This window comes from Brienomyrus brachyistius, chromosome 15 (assembly GCF_023856365.1).
Source record: "Brienomyrus brachyistius isolate T26 chromosome 15, BBRACH_0.4, whole genome shotgun sequence".
Taxonomy (NCBI): Eukaryota; Metazoa; Chordata; class Actinopteri; order Osteoglossiformes; family Mormyridae; genus Brienomyrus; species Brienomyrus brachyistius.
In genome coordinates, this window is record NC_064547.1 from 347,174 (window position 1) to 369,946 (window position 22,773).

The 22,773-nt window shown below is 47.7% G+C and overlaps 2 protein-coding genes across 11 annotated transcripts; one reads left to right on the forward strand and one right to left on the reverse strand.

The window, feature by feature from the left end:
- Positions 1–3,106: 3,106 nt before the first annotated feature.
- Positions 3,107–15,660, reverse strand: med16 (mediator complex subunit 16). Of its 7 annotated transcripts, none has more exons than XM_048976067.1 (16): positions 15,476–15,660; positions 14,573–14,691; positions 13,953–14,190; positions 13,469–13,576; positions 13,211–13,380; positions 12,651–13,082; positions 9,474–9,579; positions 9,075–9,230; positions 8,161–8,384; positions 7,629–7,835; positions 6,498–6,708; positions 5,883–6,016; positions 5,341–5,533; positions 4,808–5,030; positions 4,634–4,717; positions 3,107–3,772 (listed from the first exon to the last, which is right to left on the reverse strand). In XM_048976067.1, the coding sequence occupies exons 3-16, from the start codon at positions 14,089–14,091 to the stop codon at positions 3,646–3,648; spliced, it is 2,514 nt and encodes an 837-aa protein (XP_048832024.1). In that variant the 5' UTR covers positions 14,092–14,190; positions 14,573–14,691; positions 15,476–15,660; the 3' UTR covers positions 3,107–3,645. The 7 variants fall into 7 exon arrangements, with proteins under 7 accessions (XP_048832024.1, XP_048832023.1, XP_048832025.1 ...); XM_048976066.1 differs by lacking the exon at positions 15,476–15,660 and adding an exon at positions 15,429–15,444; XM_048976068.1 differs by lacking the exon at positions 14,573–14,691.
- Positions 15,661–15,745: 85 nt separating this feature from the next.
- On the forward strand, positions 15,746–22,773 carry tmem259 (transmembrane protein 259). Of its 4 annotated transcripts, none has more exons than XM_048976074.1 (11): positions 15,746–16,852; positions 18,754–19,044; positions 19,247–19,412; positions 19,952–20,062; positions 20,225–20,347; positions 20,458–20,558; positions 21,067–21,124; positions 21,215–21,298; positions 21,384–21,516; positions 21,610–21,709; positions 21,788–22,773. In XM_048976074.1, the coding sequence occupies exons 1-11, from the start codon at positions 16,637–16,639 to the stop codon at positions 22,343–22,345; spliced, it is 1,941 nt and encodes a 646-aa protein (XP_048832031.1). In that variant the 5' UTR covers positions 15,746–16,636; the 3' UTR covers positions 22,346–22,773. The 4 variants fall into 4 exon arrangements, with proteins under 4 accessions (XP_048832031.1, XP_048832032.1, XP_048832029.1 ...); XM_048976075.1 differs by having other exon boundaries at positions 19,247–19,358; XM_048976072.1 differs by having other exon boundaries at positions 21,067–21,298.

The window sequence follows — 22,773 nt, forward strand, 5'->3', positions numbered from 1 at the left end:
TAATGTTCTACACAAAAACCCTCCGTTGTACAGCATTTCTTTACCCCAGGATGGATGTATACATGTAAGATCCCCAAATATTTCTGCCTAAATGTTCTGCAGATATTTGGATCCCTTATTTTGGACAGGAGGAAGTATGAGTTGGGGATGGTCTAGTACAGGGGTAGGGAACCTGATCCATGGGGAGCCGGTGTGGGTTTTTGGGATGGCCTCTCAGTCAGCCAATAATAAAGCAGCGATTCTCAACTCCAGTCCTTGGAATCCACTGTTACTGGCTGATTGAGGGGCTATCCCAAAAACCCACACCCACACCGGCTCTCCATGGATCAGGTTCCCTACCCCTGGTCTAGGGGGCGCTCTTGGGTATGAGTACGAGTTGGGGATGGTCTAGGGGGTGCTCTAGGGTATGAGTACGAGTAGGGGATGGTCTAGGGGGTGCTCTAGGGTATGAGTACGAGTAGGGGATGGTCTAGGGGGTGCTCTAGGGTATGAGTATGAGTAGGCCACAGCTCGGTCCCTCCAAAATGGACTTACTTTTACATCTAAGGACATTTTGTGCTCTTTACCCCTATAAATTGTAATAGAAAAAAACTTTTGGAATAAATTAGCGATATCAACAATTCTTGACACTATTTTTCTCTAAATGCATGTCCCTTGTTTGTTTATATGCAACAGAGATTGATTGTTTTGCAACTAACATTTCTAAATGCCAGTATACCGCGAGCGGGCTTGCTGAATGTGAGCACTTGCCGAAGGGAAGCGACCAGCTGCCCCTGGAGCATCTTCACCTGACCCACAAGCACCCAACGGCAGCTGGCCAGTCCCTGCTTCATCATATAACAGAACATAGAGAAGCTGACAGTAGGGGGAGAGTCACAGAGGCCGTGATAGAGTTTTTGGAGGGAAAATGGCTTTCTGATAAATGGGAACATTTCAAACAGACAAATGCCAGAGATATAACTGGACAAGCTTATTCCTGAGCGGGACCTAATACCATCTTCTGCAGCTGTGATTTATGCTCTAGCTCAATTCTCCACAGACACCTTCATAGCTGCTCCAGCTCCAGTAATACAGTCGTTAACCTGACCCGCTGAAACCTTGGTCACCTGTGAAGGTGGAAAGAAAATCATTGCCTTAGGTCTTTTGTTTCCAGTGTGGTTCCACCAGTGTTCCCATTACCATCTAATTATTTCCACAATAACACTGCCTTTTGAGAATCCATACGTGTAGTAAATTATCCTATTGCAACACTTCCTTTGTAGCTGCTGATGACTTGTACAGGCTTTCTGAATGCCATCCTGAAAGTTAGCAGAGACAGAAACTACTAAACTGACTACTAAAATGGAAGCACCATTTCTAAAATGTACACAGCCAGTGTGAGAGCAGCACCTCCTCAGCCTGGAAATAGGAGATATAGTCACATGACTCTGCTCAAGCAAACCCAAAGACATCCAGAGTTAGAGACTGCACAGCTGTACTTTGCCAAATCACATTTTCACTGACATGATGAGAAGGTGTGAAATGACAAGTAGCCTGCTTTGAACTAACTGCATGTTGCATTTCTCCACACAGATTGCATTGGGATAATCTGCAGATAGATACTGCAGCGATTCCAACATTCAGGCATCCGGGGTCTAATCTCACAGGACACAGAACTGCACCTGCAGAAATGCAGCCTTTAGGTAGTTGCACCTGTGGTAGCAGCTTTATTGTCCTGTAGGACAGCAATGATAGGCAAGAGGTCTCTTCACATTTTATATATAGTGTGATTTTTTTGGTTCTGTATTAGTCACTCAATGATCGTTTATGTAGGAATAAAAGTGTCGTTTTTCATATTGATTTTAGTCAATTGAGGACTCCATTTGACTTTTCAGTAGGACAGTTTTAGGCACAGAGAAAATAGCAAGCTGGCATCACATACGTGAGCTAGCCTTAAATGGGATGGTAATGATGGCACGGCTAGGTGGCTGTGTGGGATGCGGGAGCATCAAATAGGAGGGGCACCCCTGTAACAAATAATGAAAAAACAGAGGCACCCCTCCCCTATACCAAACACTTGTCACAATTACATCAATCACAGCACACAGACCCTTCCCCAAATCCAACCAGCTGGCCCTACTTACCCTTAACAGGCTAATCAGCCTCATTATAGCCAACTGGGTGTCATTTATTGAGGAATCTCTTGGCATGTGGCTGGTGACCAGTTGCCATGGCAACAGAGAATGACTCAACCTCATCCTACTGCTAATACTGCACCTCCTAGTGGCTACAAGCAGCCACACACATTGCACTTTACAGACATGGTGTCCTTGCACTTACTTTCCTTAATGTCATTTAAAAAAAATTAATCAAACTGCAGAGTGGTAGAGCAATCGGCATGAGGTACGACTTAACGCCTTAACACCACCCATTGAAGTGTCTACAACCTTTACAGAGCACCCCAACCCCTCCCCCCTCCGTATCATTGCCTCCGTCTTGCTCCACTGATCTTATACTCCAAGGTCACTACAGCCAGTATTATTAGCAAACTGAACTGTCTGAATGAGATCCCTGCGACTCCACTGCCACGAACACGATAATTAGACCCCAGCCAGAGCCACTGAAAGGTAGCTACTGTTAATTTGCACATCCATTATTTCCTCTGATTATCACTTTTATTATACAGAAGCTTAATTCTGTGCAGGTCCTGGGAGCCTGTACACAATGGTGTGAAAGCCACATTAGCAAGTGGTACCGGCTGAATTAATAAACACAAACAGCACGTCAAAGGATTAGCTAGACAGGGTGCCACTGACGGCACTCCTAGCATACACACTGCACTGTATTTAAAGATAACAATGAACTCAGGATGGTTAAGCCTAGAGCTGTTCACAGCTTCTGAGAACAGAGCTGAAAATTAACACAAACACAGGGATTAATTTCTAATTATGATCGCATTGAAATTCATGCAACTCTCCAAATTTACCTTAATTTTGATCTATCCAGTTCTTCTGCGCTTTACTGAGGAATGTTTAAATATAAATCCTAGCTATTTCTAGACATCTGACTAAAACCCAAGCCCCCTGTGGTTTCCAGTCCTCATTACACCATAGAGCATATCCCAAACTCACACACAGTTTCATTTATTATCATGCTTCCATTGTTGCTGGCATTTTTTCTTATAAAAACTGTAACAAAAGTATAAAAAGTCCATTTTAGTCTAAAGATGACATAATTACTACGTCCACAGACTGGGGCTAAACGGCAGGCTCTCACTGGGAGCCAGTCAGAAATAGCTTTCCCAGCACTTCCAACCCTTCTCAAACCTGGCACACGATTCATCAGATCATTAACGCAGAAACTCTCACAGCTACTGGGTTTTTATTAGAGTTTGTTATAGGGGTGGAAAAAGTGCTGGGATGTGTTCCAATAAAAACCGCTATAAAAATAAGTGTGGACAAATTCAGTGTGTTTTCTTGCTCCGATTCGGCATGTTTAAGTGATGGTACATGATCTGGGACTCTTCTGTTACTGTATCTCTGCGGCTTACGGGACATAAGCTGCAATGCCACATGTGCCGCCCTTGCCGAGGCTCTCTGTAAACCGGGGCGGCCCCTGTGCGCCCCCTGCAGTCCGGGCTGTCCCCATGCGCCCCTCCAGCTTCCCTCAGGCCACACTGCTGGGGACCCTCCTCCACAGGCCTCCACACAAGCAGTTCTTCATCCAGCGCTGCTCCCACTGCTTCACGGCCGTGGTCTTGTTAGGTGAATGGAGCATGGTGACACAGCCGCACCTGAGGCATATCACCCCCCCCCCCCAAAAGAACATGGTCAGGACCCCGAGGTTCCCTGCTGTCCTACCACATTCAGAAATGGCTGCTTCTGTACGTGAGCAGGATGCCATGAGATACGCTCACTGCAACATCATGCTCAAGAGGTAAGGTGCATGCATGCACTGATTAGGGATGAGAACCTGGGCATAGTCACGTGGCGGCTGATACCTCAGCACCACACTAGTCCAAATGAACCAATGAGAGGTTTTTTTCTGGTGGATGGAGTGCCAATCCTACCACCTGCCCCTAAGTTATTCCCTGGATTAACCTCCTTTTAGGGCTGGATGCAGATTAACATCATACCCAGGATGAAGCAATTGCACGTTAAGAACTTTGCTCAAGGGCCCAATGGAGTAGGATCACTCCAGGCATTCACAGGATTTGAACCGACAACCATCCATTTGCTGGCACAGATCCCATGCCTCAGAGACACCACTCCGTCCCATGCTGAAGAGTGAACACAAATCAGCGAAATGAAGGAGATGGTACAAGACAGGATGAAGGAGGGGTGCGGCCATGTGCTCAGAGCAGGACGGGCCCATGACAGCGTGAGTGATCAAAGAGGAGGTTCTGGGTTTGTGTCCGCAGGAGGGCCCCACTGTCAATACGGGTCATAAAAAAAGTCCCTTAAACGATCCTCAGCAACACAGAGAGCTGCATTGTCCAAGGGAAGCACAGAATGAGCATAACTGATATAAAGACAGAACAGGAAACAGGGCGCAGTAAACAAGCTCAAGCTCAAAGGTGGCAGGCAGATGAGATGGGATGGAAGATGGGCTTTACCATGGAGCCCTGTGACATGGGGGGAGCCAAGAGTGTTACCTGGTGCAGGCCTTGCTGTCCTCGGTGGGACAGACCCCCATGTGCAGACAGCGCAGGTGGTCCATCCGCTGACAGCCAGGGGTCCTGCAAGGCAATCGAGGGACAGAAATGATGGTAAGTGTGCGGCTGAAGAGGCGAACCTCCGAGAAGACACAAGAGCGAGGTTTGGCCTACCTGGAGAAGACCTCCACCTGGGAGGGGGGGCCAGGGCCGAGCCCGGGCAGGCTGTGGGGCTTCCCGAACTGCAGCCGCAGGGGGTGCTTGCCCTGCAGTTTGCAGATGATGCCATCATTGATGGGCAGCCAGTCGAGTGTGGGCACCAGCAGCTGACTGGGGAGGAGACAGCACTCGTCGATGAGGGGCTCGTCTGGCTCCTGGGGGTGGCCCTCGTCCCGCACTGAATGGGGGGAGGACAATGTCAGCACCAGGTATTCACACAGCTTTTAATGACAGGAAGGCAGATCTATAGAACACACAAACTACCATCGTGAACGGAGTCTGCTCTTTTGCATATGAGATTGCTATGGACCAACAGCAGAGTCAGAGTGACCTCGAAGCAATTAGGATTGAAGGTTTTGCTTAAGGGGCCAAAAGGAGTACTACTACATCCGGACATAGGCAGAGATCGCTACCTTGCTACAGCCCAACTCGCTTGGGTCCCATCTGGGAGGCCCAAAATCACATCCCGAGTGCCACCTCACACATACCGCAGAGCCAGAGTTTGGTAAGCAGGCGGAAGAGCAAGAACATGCTGTCCTGGTTGTCCGACGTGGCCGTGTAGATTGGCAGGCAGCCCGGCTTCAGCAGGCCCCAGATGCGGATCACCACCATCATCTCGCGGAGCAGGCCCAGGGAGGGGCCATCACGCAGGAAGCCGAAGCCGGGCCGTACCATGGAGCCCTGTGACATGGGAGGAGCCAAGTGCGTTAATGGGGAGGGGAAGGCCATCACGCAGGAAGCCGGGCCGTACCATGGAGCCCTGTGACATAGGAGGAGCCAAGTGCGTTAATGGGGAGAGGAAGGCCATCACGCAGGAAGCTGAAGTTGGGCCGTACCATTGAGCTCTGTGCGTTAATGGGGAGGGGAAGGCCATCACGCAGGAAGCCAAAGTTGGGCCGTACCATGGAGCCCTGTGACACAGGGGGGTATACCATGGAGCCATTACTTGTGGCTAACAGGGTCAGATCACTGGCAATGGCTTCAATAATCCATAAGTCTGTCAGCTGCACCAGTCCCCACGGAGCCTCACCTGGTTTGGCAGGTTGGCCAGCAGGTAAAGCACAAAGTCCCCCACCCACTGGATGAGTTGTTGCAGGCTCTGCAGTGTGGAAGCGTCCAGCACAAATTCCTCTGTCTTTAGGTTGATCATCACCTTGTCAATATCTGGGGAGGGTGAAGATGCAGGAGACTCGTGAGGAAGAGGATGCCGCAGTGTGTGATCATAGCAGCCCAAAGCTGCTGGAAACATCACTGTGCCAAATCACCTCAGATCTGTTCTTAGAGGCATGAGACACACACTGCTTAATACTCAAAGTCAATCTTACTGCTGGATGTCTGGGAGGATACCTGACCACTGCAGGGTGCGTGCGCTTCCTGCTAACAGACTTAATTCAGCCCCATGCCGGTTTCTAGTCTGACTGTCTGAATGCTGCTTTATTTGTAATGTGACATTTCTTAGTTCAATTGTACGATCAGAGCTGAATATGGCGCACGTTTTGTGATGGGGGGGGGGTGATGCTTTAACTCCACCTCGTCACAGAAAGTCACTAACCAGAGGCATGTGGGTGAGGTGGAGGTGTGGTCACTAATGCACACAGAGACTAAGGTAGAGGAGGGGCTGTGGGGTCTCCCAGCGGCCCCTTACCTGTATCCGTGTTCTTGGCGCAGATCTCAGCCAGCCGGTCCCCAGGCGTCTTGTCCGGTGTGTTGAGCAGGTGTGGCCGCAGTAGCGATTTGAGAGTGGAGCTAATGGCGATGAGGAGCAGCTTGGCATGGAAGTCGCAGGCACGCGCTGTCGTGGCGGAGGACAGCTTGCACAGGGACGCTTTGACGGCCACGATGCGGGTCGACAGCACCTGCAGGGGGGCGCCAACAGCCCTGTCAGCATGAGGAAACCATGTGTGGCGATCAGGCCCACCTACTTAGCTGTCCAGCTACATAAATAACCCATCCCTTAATGCCTATTTAATGATAATATGACCTCCCCCCATTCAAGGCACCTTAGTGAGGCCTAAACCTCCAACCCCCAAATTGGCAAAATATGTTGTGGGGGGTCCGGAGCCTATCCCGGAAGCAATGGGCACGAGGCAGGGAACAACCCAGGATGGGGGGCCAGCGCATCGCAGGGCACACTCACACACCATTCACGCACACATGCACATGTTTGGGCAATTTAGTAACTCCAATTAGCCTCAGCATGTCTTTGGACTGTGGGGGGAAACTGGAGTATCCGGAGGAAACCCCACAACGACATGGGGAGAACATGCAAACTCCACACACATGTGACCCAGGCGGAGACTCGAACCCGGGTCCCAGAGGTGTGAGGCAACAGTGCTAACCACTGCACCACCATGCCGCCCCCTCGTCTAAATATATCGGTGAAAATGGGCAGCTTTTCTTTGTAAAAGTAGCTCTCACTGCAAAAAGACTGCACCCCACTGTCTTATACCAAAAACATCAGCCAACGTACACAGGAGCACATATCATACTTCATTCATAATACCTTTACCCATAAGCACTCACACAAACTATGTATCTTGGATATTTTTTGTACAATACAGGATATACTTAAGTAATTTTTACACAAGTTGAGAATCTGCCTGTATATCAATGCGATGGTTAAACTCGCCAGCAAGTTTCCGTAATGAGATCCGTAATGGTAGCCAAGAGGAGGCAGACTGACCTCCGTCCACAGCCATTTAACAGCGCCCATGCCTAAAGGCCCCGCCCACATTCACAAACCCCATCCATACCTATAAGCCTCGCCCCCACATACCTGCTGAAGGGCCTGGTTCTGACGCATGTACTCCTCATGCAGCTTTTCCACCAGGTTGTGCACCATCCCTGGCTGCACATGCAGCAGCACGTCCCACCAGTCGTAGCCCGTCACCATGCAGTACTCGAGCAGGAACAGCAGGTGGCGCAACAGCGTATTCATATCCAGCATCTGCCCCATGGATGGTGAAACGCGAATCATGTGCAGCTGAGGATGGTCAGGAGGAAGGGAAATGAACCACAGCGAAAAAGGCAATCAGTTCTTCATAATTATTAATCATGTAATTATTTAGTAACAGAGATCATTCGGGTCCTTAACTAGTAATTAGGAAACACAAAAAACCCATTTAGTTTGAGTTTTACTCTGTGTGACCATACTGCCTTCAGATATCTGCTGGTGGGTTCAGACCACCTGCTGTATCCAGACAGGCAGCATTCCCCCCAAGGACAGCCTGTGCCAATGACATGCCTAGACCAGCAAGCAAAGCATTATGGGTACGGATTCAAACAGAGAAAGAGGAGATGAGATGTACCTTGCCGTGGTTGTCAATCCCGACCAGTGCCAGCGAGGTCCAGGAGAATTGCAGGGCTTTGAAGTGGGCGGCGGGGCCAGGGGCACGCTGCCGCTTGATGGCAGGCTCCTCGCCCACACGCTGCGAGGGCCCACAGGAGGCCGGGCCATAGAAGACACCCATTGTGTGCAGGGATAGCCGGTGCAGGATCTGGATGCTGCCATCGTGGAAGGCCAGCGCCAGGCCTGCTCTGGCCACAGAGTGCAGCAGGGACAGCAGAGTAGTTAGCAACCGAGCCAGCACGCTCTTCACCTGGGCCTGGGAGCAGCAGGCAGCCTCACGTTTTGGTAAATCATGGAAGCGATAAGCACTGAAGCGGTGGTGAAGAAAAGGGCAGCTCGACAGCCATAAAACCTTTTAAAAGACACGATAATGTAGACAAACAAAGTAAAAAAGACGCTGGTTGTGTGGCGGTACTTTTGCAGTTTAAAGTCCGACACGTTTACTAAACATAATGATACGCCTAATTTATACAGATCACTAACTTTTGGGCACCACAGTAAGCCTCTCATTAATATTTTAGGCGTATTACTAATCTGCTGATCAAATTCTGAGTGCAGGTAAACATCTGTATCATACTGAAAAGCTAGCATCTGGACAGATGTTTTTCGCCCATCATCACACTTCATTCGTCGGCACATATTTGTGTCTATTGACACAACTCTCGGCAACACCAGCAGCTTAGTTGACACATAGATAAATTCTGTTTGGCTATAGTTTATTTTGGGTAAATAATTTTTTGGGGCTACACGTGCGCCACCCAGCACACACCAGATGCAGAAATTTATGTCATTCTCCTTGTGCACGGACCGTAAGTGCACACGGAAAAGTGAATCATGACCTGCACTGTAGGGGCATGGAGAAGGACATCATACCAAGGCCAGGGCAGAACTTGGTGTCAGATGCCACCTTGAGGTCGGTGTTGGAGATGGAGATGGGCAGCTTCGGCAGAGCAATGGCTGACACGCGGTCCAGGTCATTGGTGGCAGAGAGGATGCGCCATTTCAGGATAGTCGGTTGCTTCTCTCCAACTGCAGAAGGTGGAGGAAAGAATTTATTAAAAAAAGCACTGCAAGTCAACAACAACAAACAACAACAAATTTATTTTTATATAGCGCATTATCACAACATTACATTGTCTCGCATAAGTCGCGCAAGTCGTGTTAATGAAGCCTGAGAAAGGAGGAGATTGATGTCCAGGGAGATGGAGATGGCACTGGCCGATGGAGCCTTTGGGGGGAGGTGTCAGGCTGACACCCTGCATGGTGACTCACCCACAGGCGAGCGGTGCTGGAAGATGTTATTGACAGGAAGGCCCTCTTTGCGCAATGACCAGCATTCAACGATACTGCCCATCTGACTGGAAGCGCACAGCAAGACCTCGAGGAAAGCCAGAGTGGGGAAATGTCAGGCTCAAATATTACACCGTCTACAGGAAACACTGCTGAGCTGTACAGCTTACAAAACCGCTCATCCAAAGTTCACAGGGGGTCTGGAGCCTGTCCCAGGAAGCTGGGGGCACAGGGCAGTGGAGAATCAGTCTAATGGGTACATGCAAATGCACACACATTGTGGGCATTTTAATGATGCTAATTCACTCCCACAACTCATTTCCCATCTTTGGATTGCAGACGAAACTTGGAGGGAAACCACATAAAGCCAAGGAGAGTGTTCTCTCTCTCTCTTTCTCTCACACACACACACACACAACAGGGCAGGAATCACAGCCCCCAAGCATGGTGATGCAGGGTCACAGAATTCTCCACAATTATCCACCCCCCAGGGTACATAAGAAATTTACAAACGAGAGGAGACCATTTGGCCCATCAAGCTCGTTTGGGGAGAACTAAATTAATCGCTTAAAGTTGTTAAATTCTTATCCAACTCTGATTTAAAGGAACCCAAGGTTTTAGCTTGCACTACACCAACAGGAAGACTATTCCATACTCTAGCTACACGCTGTATAAAGAAGTGCTCAGGTATCAGCCCAGTCGCTAATTAAATCCAGATCCCACTGCAGCCTCTGTGTTGCTAGATCAGTATCTGCTACACCACCCACCTTGATGTCATCTGCAAATTTAACCAGTTTACTGTATGTATTGGTGTCAATATCGTTAATTTAAATTAGGAATGATAGCAAACCTAAAACTGAACCATGGGGGACCCCACTATGAACGCAGGCCCACTGTGACATTATGTCTCTAATAACTACCCACTGCTTCCTGTCCATTAGCCAGTTTTCAATCCAAGCTGCTACAGTTCCTAAAATCCCTGCTGCTTTGAGCTTAAGCAAGAGCCGTTTGTGGGAGAAACATCAAAGGCCTTCTGGAAATCTAAGTAGATCACATTATAGTCCTTTTTGTGATCAATTTCTCATGTAGCTTCCCCAAAGAACTCGAGCAGATTAGTTAAAATGGATCTACCTCTCCTAAATCCATGTTGGTTATCCCTCAGAATATTATTCAAATCCAGGTAATTATCATTTTCGCTTGGATAATAACTTCCTTTACTTCTCCAATTATGCAAGTTAAATTAATTGGCCTATAGCTTGCTGGATTACTTCTATCATCTTTTTTTGAATATGGGCGCTATATTACCAAGCTTCCAATCAGAAGATACCACACCAGCAGATATGGATTTCTGAAATAGCAAAGTTAAAGGTCAGCAAATAATATACCTCATCTTTTTTTAAACTATGCAAGATGCCATCAGGGTCTTGCGAGTTTTTTTATTTTGAGCTTAGCTAGGCTTTCATTACGTATTCACAGTGGTGTGCACAGCCAACCAAAAGTTAGCTTCGTTAATCCGCTAACTGCAAAGTTTAATTCAATAGCGGTAAACCGATGAACCACTAAAACTATTGTGTGGAAGCCAACGATAAGCATTAACCGCTAAGTTTTACTATATGCATTTAGCTTCAGTTTGATTTTTGGCTCTGAAACCCTTAAAAACATACGCAGAGAGCTGAAATTCTAAGCTGTTTAGCAATTTACTATCACAGGGCTGGGGTGATTAGCGAGGCATATTTCTGACTTACCCAATTGGGCATTGATGGATTCTGTAACCTGTAGAATAAATTTTCTTTCAATGATATTCTGTTTGCGAGATATGAGGAGCCCTATTCTGTGACTGGCTCATGCCGACATTTTGACCTCAGTTAAGCCGCTTGGGGACTACAAGCTTGGTGGCGTTTACCCGGAACTAGAGGGGAGGGTCTCAGCTCTTTATTGGCCCATCCAGTTGTTATGTTTCAATCATGTGACAGTACTATTTACAGGGCCAGAGTACAACCCAATATTCCACTGTGTTGCATGTCTGAGTTTTTCAATCAATCTGAAAGTAAGAAATGAAATAATTCTCCTTCTACCTGTTTCTTTGTGATGTGAGAGAAGAGGAAATGACTGTGTAAACTAAGTAGCCATTTTCACAATTTTTTTATATTTAGTATTGGGATGTAACAGTTCACAAAATTCACAGCTCAATACAATCCTGGGTTTTGGGTGCACAGCTTAGTTCAATTTCGAGGCCGCAAAGTTAGTTCTGAGGTTCTTTAATATTAAAACCGCAAATACTATAGGAAAAATGATTGGTTTTGAATAAATGGTTTTCACTCGTTTTACTCCTCCCCCCTTTCCCTTTTATTAAAGGGAAGTTACCCCCTTTTCATCCTTAGTAATGCATCATTAAAGTTATGGTGAATGATGTAACCAACTCGGTCACTGTGATGCGTTTGGGCTGGAGGGCTCCAGAAACATCTTTACATCATTCATTACATCACACTTAACAAGTGAAAAGCTCTGTGAATCAGAACCCAGAGAGTAAAGGAAGAAAAACAGGAGATGAAGCAGGATTTCTTACTTAGCCAGATACCTTGTCATATTTAAGGTAGTCTGGGATAAATGCAAGTCGATGAAGATTCCAAGTCCATTTAAACTAAGGTACCTGAAATCTGACGAGTTATGCGATTCAGCAAGAAATCGAGCTTCGTGATACAGGCCCCAGATCTCTGCTTAGTTCAGGGTTCCCCAATTTAAATGAACTTTCCTTTTGTTCACTTACATTTTGTCAAACTATATAAAATACGACAACTTATCAACCAATCTCATCTTGTGTTTACACAGTCAGCCAACAGCGTGCCAGATATACGTACTGTTGCAGACACGCTCACAACAGACTGGAACAAAAATGTGTAATTTTAGAACCTTCAAATGCTTTTGACCATCTATTTACTTTATTAACTTCACCTGCAAAAAATTGTCAGCAGATTTACATTTAGCGGGACTAAATTTAGCAGAAGCTAACTAGTTCGTAACGATTTTCAAAGTTAGCGGAAATGCTAATCAGCTAACAAAAAAGTCAGCATTGCTAATTAGTGGTTATCAGATTAGCAGAACCCTGCCCAGCAATGTATATCCATCATCCATCCCTTCAGCGCCCTCGTAGAGCCTCACCTGCTCCGAGTTCTCCCGCGTGAGGAACTTGAGGTGAGTGACGGCGGGGTACTTCTCCCGCCGCACGGCATCGATGGTGAGCCGCATGAATAGTGAGGGCAGCAGCTCTGTGTCAATACGACACTTCTCATTGACAACGCTGACGCACACCTTGAAGAACTGCACGGGTGAGGAGCTGCTCCCGTCCGCTGCCGCCACCACGATGTTGCCGCCACTGGTGAAGGCGATGTCGGCCAGTGCGACACGGCCTCGCAGCCGACACAGGCTCTCGCTGGCCGTCAGCAAGGCACCGCTGGGCTTCAGCAGTGACACCGTCACCAGCCCACTCACGGTCACCGCCAGCCAGCCCTCCATCGGCTTCCCGCCAAACAGTGTCAGGGACGGTGAGAACTTCACCCGCGAGAACTTCTCCCCAAAGTTGGTGGAGCCAGACTGCAATAAAAGTGAAAGTAATACAAACCATTACATTTCACAACGATTATCCACAACATCATGGTGTGTTACACACTCCCACCTCCCACAAAGTCTCGAGGCCGAATCAAAATGACCTCCTCTCCCACCTTTTCAACATGCAGAGCCAGCTTGACCCCATTGTGCAGCCAGGACAGGGCCACAATTGGGTCACCCTCCACTGCGCTGCCCATGGTACACTCCCAGCTGTTTACCAGGTGCTCCGTCATCCCCCAGCACTTGATCTGCCCGTCTCCATCTGCGGACAGCAGTCTGGAACCTGCAGAAGGCAAAAAGGGATTCACCAGGTGGGTGATCGAGCAACCATTAGGCAGGATGTATTTTAAAAAACATCTGAACCCACTCACCTGACTGGTCCCATTCAAGACAGGAGATAACTTCTGTATGACCTGAATTTATAGAGTACACATCCCAAGGGTGTTCTGTGTCAATAATGTGGATCATATGACTGAGATCTAAAGCAGAAAGAGAAGTTAAGTTTTGTTTAATAAGCCACTGCATATTAAACTCTTTTTCTGTTAGTCTGTATAATGGCAATGTTTTCTACAACCTCAAATGACAGGTTATTCACTGAAGTATGACAACTCTTGGCAAAGAAAATACTATCTCACATATAGAAAATACAAATTGCACAACATTATTCGCACCGCATTTCAAATAATCACATTACTCCAAAAAATTGCAATCTCGGTATACCACAAGAGGTTTGTTATTCTTGCTGTTGAACAACATATTCTAGAGGCTCATTCAATGACCATATACAAGTACAGTTGACAATATAGTAAACGAGTCCATACCCTATACACAACATGAGTAAAATGTTAACGCTACCTTTCTCATCTTCTTCGTTTTTGAGATCGGTGGTGAAGGCAATGAGATTTCTACACGACCACGCGCAAACCAGAGGGATAGAGGGACAATGATTGCTTTTCGGTCTCTTCTCCCACTCGCACACATAAGCGACATCCATTTTTCAAGTTCTCTCTACTCAGGTAGTGTCGCGTTTTTATATTTCAGTAATTATGTTGTCCATCTAAATCCTGATAAATGTAGCTTGTGTCCGCTGTACCTGCAAACCAAATTTTCAAAAGGTCGTACTTTATTTTAGAAATCGTGCATACTTTATGTCAATAAGACCATCTCCCTAATTTATTTAATGTATCCGTGTTGTAAAAAAGGATGGAATACAATACGCAATAGTACTGCGATGTAACTGACTACTTATCAGTACATAACTAAAACACTGAAGACAGCGACAGTATTTAACCTCATTACTTACAATTGACGAAAAAAACGTATTAATCGGGGTGTCTTAATTTTAAAATACATATGACTCGGATAGTAATACGGATACACATATATTTGGATTAATTCAGTCTAACCATTATCTTCATCTAGTTTTTTTTTTTTTTTTAAATAAAAAAAAAAAAAAACGTTCAAATTATCAGGACCTCAGTTAGGCCCTTTAGGTGTCCTTCGCTGTGCCTGTTAATATGTAAGGATGTCGGTTTCCATCCATCCATCCATCCTCCAAACGGCTTATCTTTCTGGGTCGCGGGGAGTCCGGAGCCTATCCCGGAAGCAATGGGGGATGTCGGTTTCATTCTTTTGATTATAGTATCTTCGTAAAAAGAGGGTCATGTACATCGAGATCTGTTTCTGATATACTACTAAATATTACAGGTCAAGAATCTTTTTTTACATATGTTCTTTCTACAATTTAAAGACAAACAATTGATTAGCATATTTTTTTTAATCAGCCCAAGGGATACATAGTCTAGAAGACGGCTCTGGAATTTTAGAAATTAAAGAAAGTTATTTGTTGAATTACACGAGGGCTGTGTGAGTTTTGGTTCCAAATACTGAAACATACGAGGAAGTCTGACTTTAGGTCATTGGTAGTCTCATCTCATTAACAGTGAAAATGGGCAGAATGAATTTTGGAAATTTGCTCTTCTAAAAAGCATATACATAAAACAGATATGTACCCGAAAGGGCCTTCGTTCCACAACCAAACATATTCTCTTGATATACTCCATCTCTCATAACAAATATACAGTAACACAAGAATACAATAACGAAGTATTTTTGCATTTTTTGTGTTTTATTTGAAATAGATATTTTATATATATGCATTTTACTGGTATATGCTGTCCATCCCTGATTACAGAGAATTATGTTTATTGAGTATCTCGATCGGCATTTTCGTGGGCCCTGTACATAGCCCTTCGCATGTTCTGTAAATAGCCCTTGTATGTATTTGTTAGTGTGGTTACTTTTGCTCCCAACTGGCGCGTGTACCATTACCTGTGTCATATGTGTAATCCTGACGTGCTCTAGTGTTGTATAATTACCTCACGGTATTTGCCCGTCATTCTTGCCTCTGTGTATTGTTGCTTACTGCGTGGTCCTTTTAATTACTGTACACTAAAGAGCAACTTTGTGAGTCTCCACTCGTCTTCTGCCTTCGCTACCTCAATGTCTCGGTCAGCCAAGCGTCCCATTATAAATCAAATTATCGAAAAAAACGTTATTGTACGTACATAATTAACAACAACTCGAAATTATTAAAAGGCACGATTTTGACACGCAAAAAACAGGTTCGAAGCATAAAAATCCACAGAAGTGTCTGTGGACATCCGAACGATATGGGGCGCTGTGCCCCCATAGCTATAGGTCATCGTGCTTACTTTGGTTCTCGGTCTTGCGTCTTGTCTTGCACTATGATATTTCAGCTGGGAGTGGGAGCAGAGACGCCGAGGAAATGGCCGTGACTATAACATTCAGTGAAAGTATTAGTGTGTGAGGTGCTTTCTCTGGTGAAATACGTCGAGTCGAAGCGGTCTACATCTGGACACTGGAGAGAAATTTAACCGGGCGGCTATACATTCAATCAGGGCTCAACATTAGCCCGCTCGGTAGCTAATAAGGCGGTAGCCGACCATCAGCTAGTTTATAGCCAAGCTAAGCGGAGTTAGCCACATGTGACCGCATAATAATGAATAAAGTCAAACCCAGCTCATGGTTTTAAAATGCTTCTGCAGGGCATTATATACCTTGTTGAAGGGGGCGCTTGACATCTTATGCCGCCGAGACGGGATGTGTGAAGGGTTTACGGCTAACAGGCCACGACATGGGGCCAACTCGCAAGGGAGCGTATTCGGGGGGGTCTTGTAAAAGCGATCTTTAGTCCTTCATCCCCGAACATCACTGTCAAAACGTGATCCCGAGGCGGCCTGTTACTCTCTAGTCTCTTTTACCTGGTCTGTCTGTTAGGTTGAAGCTATTTGTCTTAGGGATTGAAATCACTGGGTAGGTTTGGTTGATCACGCGTGGAGGAAAGCTTATTTTCATAACATTTTTTTTTTAAACACTGGGTGGATTTCTGTTGATGTCACTACTCACCAATCATTTGGCAAGCTGGCCGGCTAGTTATCAACCGTTATCAACCTAGTTCTCTGTGAGTGGGTGATATAGTAAGTTTATAACTAACTGCGTCGTACCCCGCCACCAAGATGTCAGAAAATCAGGGCAACGGGAACAACAACAACCCGCTGAACAATAACAACGCAGGGCCGAACCGAATACGGAACCAGAACATCAACCAGAACCCACTGATCAACGTGCGGGACCGGCTGTTCCACGCACTCTTCTTTAAGATGGCAGTGACCTACGCCAGGCTCTTCCCACCGTCTTTCAGGAGGATCTTTGAGTTTCTGGTCCTCTTAAAGGTAGGATTTGCCTGACAGGACCGTAGTGTGGTGTATTATTTTAATGTTACCATAAAAGTCCCTGCCCTATATAATCCTTCTAACTGCTTGCGAATGCCTATTCAACCTTTTAAAGCCTGATTTGTCTACTTATCTGTGTGTATTAACAATTACTTAAGAATATTCAAAATTTTTATCCCACACCCATACATATTTGGTGTAGAAATAGTCATTTATGCAGGCAGGGGTCTGGGGTCCTTTGCAGTAATGTAATGTTTTTAAAAAATGCAGAGCAGCAGTGGTTTGATAGTCACATCAGAATTAGTCTGTCTCACTTTAACTGTTGTATGTACAGTGTAAAATGTGGAATCAGTCACAAGAAAGTATGTGAATGACCACATTTTAAATAAAGCATTTCAGTTCTGCTAAGGATTAGTGTATCGGCAGGGCAGGGCTGAGATTCCCTAGCTTTTGTTTGGCAGAGTGATAGAGAGTGGAGGCTCTCTCACGTTTGATGGAACATACCCTGCTGGCTGAGAGTGCTTACTGGCTGTCTGAGGGTAGAAGCCGGGAGCCGTGCTGCAGCTTGGTCACGTGGGGTCGGGGATCCTTTCCAGGGGGGCTGGTAGTGGTTTACCTGTGTGAGGTCTCAAATAAAAGAAAGTGAACTTTTGTTGCCTGAAGCCTTGAGCAACAACTAGCTTGTTGTTTTACAGTTTACATGCATAGACCCTTCCACTCACACTTATCGCAATGACATCATCGCAGCATTTCATCACAGCAAGAGCCGTGTAGAAAATGTGCCATTGACGTGTTTTGCTCTCCTTGCCCCCTTTTAGGAAATTGTGGCCTTGGTAAGGATAGACCCTTCTCTGTAGCTGTAGGCAGGACAATATGTTATATTCTAAGCTCCTTAGTTATTATCCAAAGCCAATGGGAGAACATTTTAAAAGGAATGCTGATGGAACGCCCAGATGACCAGTTACTGACAGGATCTCCTCTCAATCATTCATGTTCCAACTCTGCATATCAGTATACATTTTTAATACTGCTGATTCAGTGCTGTTTAGGTCTAGTTTCTTTTACAATAGGTCCTGACAGGTAGTTAGCCAACAAGTTAATCACATATCTGCTATTTTTATACTGCATGTTGACTAATAAGATATTGTAAGCAGATTATTGCAAACAAAACATCTGAGTGATGTTAGGGTTTTATATTATGATGAATTCGTAGGCGATAATGGAAGGTTGGAGTCTGTGAACACAGTCTTAGTTGGACATGTGGAGGAAAAGATGGATGTTATAAAAATCTGGCTCATGAAGGGATCCCATCCTTTTGATGACCGCAGAGCAACATATGTTGTGCAAAAAATTCATGCACTGAAGGATTACACACGGTTAATAGGAAAACATATATAAAGATATATAGTTGATTTTTGGAAATTAATGAACCCCTCTCCCCAACCACCAGAATTCTCTGGCCCAGTTGAATACCGAACTGTACTGTCAGTTGGGAATCCCCGCTTTATAGATTTGGAAATGGTTAATTGCCCTGACTGTGTACTGGTTAAGCGTTTATGGAAAGAAATGGTTAATTGAATGAGGTTGCTTGGTCATTTCTATAAAATTTGAAACTTAACCATCTATATTAAAATTGTATCAGTAATGCAGATTTGATTCATGTCACATTTCAGAAATATAGCCTATAACAAGCCTGAAGTTCGCGGTATCTTAAACAGCCTAACCTGCTGTGGGAAATTCTCATCCCTGTCTCCTCTGTACTATGTTTGTCTTACCTATAAAATCACCTACTGAGTGCTCCTCCACCTTTAGTGTTCTTATTGGCTACACTAAATCATTGTTGACCAATCGTCATGCTGATGGTTCCCATGTGACCACTCGTCTTCCCCCATTCGCCGCAGGCGCTCTTTGTGCTCTTCATCCTGGCCTACATCCACATCGCCTTCTCCCGCTCGCCCATCAACTGCCTGGAGCATGTGAGGGAGAAGTGGCCCCGTGACGGCATCCTGCGTGTGGAGATCCAGCGCAACTCCAGCCGTGCGCCCATCTTCCTGCAGTTCTACGAAGCTGACAGCCTGCAGGGTCTCGTAAAGGAGCCAGAAGGTGAAGCCATGGGGCTGGGGGCCCTGCACCAAGAGGAGGAGGAGGAGGAGGAGATGAGCGTGGAGATGTTCGACAACAGCTCCGTGCAGGTTAGCAGAGGAGTGTGCCAGCCTGTCGGATGAGGGCTGCCTAGTGTTAAGCGGTAGGCTTGCAGGACATTTCTTGTCAGGAACATCCATTCTCAGGAGGGATTTCTGTATTACCTGATGACTCCATCTGCCTGGCTTCCTTATGCCCTTGTGAGATAATGTGCTCAAAGCCCTGAAGCAGACCTGTCCTTGTCTGCTGCAGTTTGAGCTGGACATGGAGCCCCGGCTGAACCCCCCACTGAGCCGTGGCAGCACCCCCGGCTTGGGGCTGAACGACACGCAGGACCTCTCCTTCAGCCCGGCTCCCACTAAAGGTATGCAGCCTCTGGGGGACGCCGTCTCCGAGATTGAGATGCTGACGCGAGCAGGTAAACCGCCATCCTCCTTTCTCCTCCGGCCACTCCCTCACTTGCCCTCCCCTTCTCCCTGGGTGCCCTTTTCACTCCTGTCTTTGGCACTGTGCCTGTGGGTTCCTCCTCAGCACTCCTTGCACCCTTTTTGGGGCGTTTTGACCCTGAATCCTTGGTCTTTGTTGTGCTCCCCTCTTCTGGCACTCCCTCGCCTATCCCTCCTCTCTGTCGTCATCCTGTAACTCCTCTTCAATTGATATGCGATGTGATTTGAAAGTGCTATTAAACCTGAGTGCGTTAAATGACTGTGGCACACGGCCATGGAGGTCCGCTAATGGCATAGTGTGGCAGTGCCAGTGGGTCACCTTGCCGGGAGGCTTCCCCTCCTGGAAGGGAACTGTCCTGTATCCTACGATGTTTTTAAATGGCCAGATCGTGGGGAAACCCCCCCCCCCCTTCAGTGGGACAAAAGTCGTTTTCTGCAGCTGTTTTTAAACATTGCCTGTGTTTTGATGTTTGTTCATGGTATATCGCTCTCACCCACCCCATGCCCACAGTGTGGCCACAGGAAGAGTACATCGTGGAGTACTCCCTAGAGTACGGCTTCCTTCGTCTGTCCCAGAGTACGCGGCAGCGCCTGAACATCCCTGTCATGGTGGTCACACTAGGTAAGGCTGACTGTACAACATCCCCTGGCCAGGTTGGTGGTGACGAACTGCACTGTGATAGTATCTTCCATTATGAGGTCGGTTTCAGATGGTCGTGTGCTGGGACAGTCTGTCAGTGTCCCCCCAGCAGCGCTGAGCCACTTCCCGCGGTTGTCCTTTCAGACCCCATGAAGGCCCAGTGTTTCGGCGACGGCTTCAGCCGCTTCCTACTGGATGAATTCCTAGGTTATGACGACATCCTGATGTCCAGCGTGAAGGCCTTGGCTGAAAACGAGGAAAACAAAGGTGTGCCGATTCCATGCATGCCCACGGTGGCCTGTGGGTGCCAAGCACAGACCTTATGTCTGCTGTGTCCCTGGATGTTGGCTAACAGGTTGCCCACTGTGTGCCCACAGGGTTCCTGAGAAACGTGGTATCTGGCGAGCACTACCGCTTTGTCAGCATGTGGATGGCCCGCACCTCCTACTTGGCTGCCTTCGTCATCATGGTCATCTTCGTGAGTATCCAGGAGCCACTCCCAGGATTTCACTTGCATAAGAGCCTTCCTTGCTTGCTCCTTTCCTATCAGCAGCCTGATAAATTCAGTCAGGCACATACTGGCCACCTCAGACCCAGCCTGCCGGGGACCCATACTGCTCTACGTGTTTACATGTCAGGAATCGCGGTATTTCCATAACAAAGCAGACTGAAGTTGAGCAGCTAACTGGATGTGGTTGATTTTGTTTATGAAAGAACCAGATGTCTGATGCTTACTTTACAATGGCTGCTACAGCTAACACATTTTACTGTGGCACAGCAAAATATTGGATCATCTCACAGTATAAACTGAGGCGAAGGCAATACTTGCCCCCTCCATACGCGATGCCTGGGATGGGGCACCCCGCTCCAGCTTTAGGTAGGAAGGGTGAAGGCCTCCTCCATGCTGGAGAACAGGGCACCATGCTCAATGTGTGCGTCAGTGCCGAGGCTTCCAGCTGCTCTCTCATCCATCTTCCTGCCCACAGACGCTGTCCGTCTCCATGCTGCTTCGCTACTCGCACCACCAGATCTTCGTCTTCATAGGTGAGTTAGCATCTCCTAGGTTTCCATGTGTTCCCGCTGTGGGTGGACGGCTCACCGTACTCTCCTTTCTGCCCCCCCCCCCCCCCCCAGTGGACCTGCTGCAGATGCTGGAGATGAACATGACCATCGCCTTCCCAGCAGCCCCTCTGCTCACCGTCATTCTCGCCCTTGTTGGTAAGATGCAGACACAGGCCAAATGTTAAGCAGCCGCCCCGTTCCCACCCCCCCCTTCAGCCCGCCCCTCCTCCCCTCCCTACAGGAATGGAGGCCATCATGTCGGAGTTCTTCAATGACACTACCACGGCCTTCTACATCATCCTCATCGTGTGGCTGGCTGATCAGTATGACGCCATCTGCTGTCACACCAACACCAGCAAGCGCCACTGGCTGAGGTACGAGGTGGGGGGGCCATGCCTATCCTTCCCTGCCACCAGGTCTCTCCACGCCCACATTACGTGCCTTTCACTTTCTCTCCTTTCCTCCAGGTTCTTCTACTTGTACCACTTTGCTTTCTACGCTTACCACTACCGCTTCAACGGACAGTACAGCAGCCTGGCCCTGGTCACCTCCTGGCTCTTCATACAGGTTAGGGCCTGTTGCCCCATCATATCATTGCCCCACTCATGACTCCACCCCTGACCCCATCTCCCTGTCCCCATACAGCACTCCATGATCTACTTCTTCCACCACTACGAGCTGCCTGCCATCCTGCAGCAGATCCGTATCCAGGAGATGCTGCTGCAGAACCAGCAGGCAGGCCAGGGCAACCAGACCACACTGCAGGACAACCTGAACAACAATGGTGGAGACCATGCCGCCACCCCTGCCAATGGCCAGCTGCATGTGCCCCCTGAGGCTCCGGCCCGCCCCGGTGCCCCTCCAGCACCTACCCGCGACCTGGACTGGGTAGCCGAAACTGCTGCCATTATCACAGAGGCGCTGGGGGGGGCTCCCTCAGAGGCCGATGAGCCACGGGAGATGGCTGTCATGGAGCCTGGCATGGGTGGGAGGGTCGCTGGAAGCTCCAGGGAGGTGGGGCCAGGGGGGGTGGAGCCACCCAGAGATGAGTGGCAGGAGGTGGAGACCCAGCCTGGCGTGACCCCCCCCACACCACATGCAGACTGCAGGGGCCCCAACGCGGAGAGGCAGAACAGTACGGACTGGCACGCCACCAGAGAGGACCCAGCCCCCGGACCGGACCCCCCCCCCTCGCCATCTTGAGCTGCAGCTGCATGCACACGGAGAGGCCAAAACTGGCACCCTCTCTCCAGCGTGCGTCCCATGTAGAGGAATGCAAGGCTGATTCTTAGATGTGGCTTCATTTATTTCTTTAGAAAGACTGTGTGTGGTGGCAAGAAGGGTGAGCAAAGGGAAACACTGCCCCCCCACCCCCGTTTTTGCTGTGGGAAGTTGGGTCTTGGCAAGCTTTTCCAATTTTTTATTTTTTTTTTTAAATGTACCTTCCTCACAGCACCCACATTGGGACTTACCTCAGTGTGGACCGTGGGGCAGCGCTGTGGACGCATTCTGGCCCGGAGTCCGCAGCCTATTCGATGATTTGAGCGGAAATCAGGTTGCTGGCGTTTATCAAGGTGATGCAAGAAGGTTTCTGATCTGTGAACTGAGCATAATAAAGGTTTTGAAATGTG

Excerpts from the sequence above, each read along its gene's own strand:
- med16 (XM_048976068.1), bottom strand. The coding sequence starts at position 14,091 with ATGGATGTCGCTTATGTGTGCGAGTGGGAGAAGAGACCGAAAAGCAAT. Across the intron at positions 9,580-12,650 it reads CGCGGGAGAACTCGGAGCAG|GTCTTGCTGTGCGCTTCCAG; the intron begins GTGAGGCTCTAC and ends GCTTTCCTCGAG. Across the intron at positions 3,773-4,633 it reads GACAGCAAGGCCTGCACCAG|GTGCGGCTGTGTCACCATGC; the intron begins GTAACACTCTTG and ends GATATGCCTCAG.
- tmem259 (XM_048976072.1), top strand. The coding sequence starts at position 16,637 with ATGTCAGAAAATCAGGGCAACGGGAACAACAACAACCCGCTGAACAAT. Across the intron at positions 16,853-18,753 it reads AGTTTCTGGTCCTCTTAAAG|GCGCTCTTTGTGCTCTTCAT; the intron begins GTAGGATTTGCC and ends CATTCGCCGCAG. Across the intron at positions 19,413-19,951 it reads TGAGATGCTGACGCGAGCAG|TGTGGCCACAGGAAGAGTAC; the intron begins GTAAACCGCCAT and ends CCATGCCCACAG.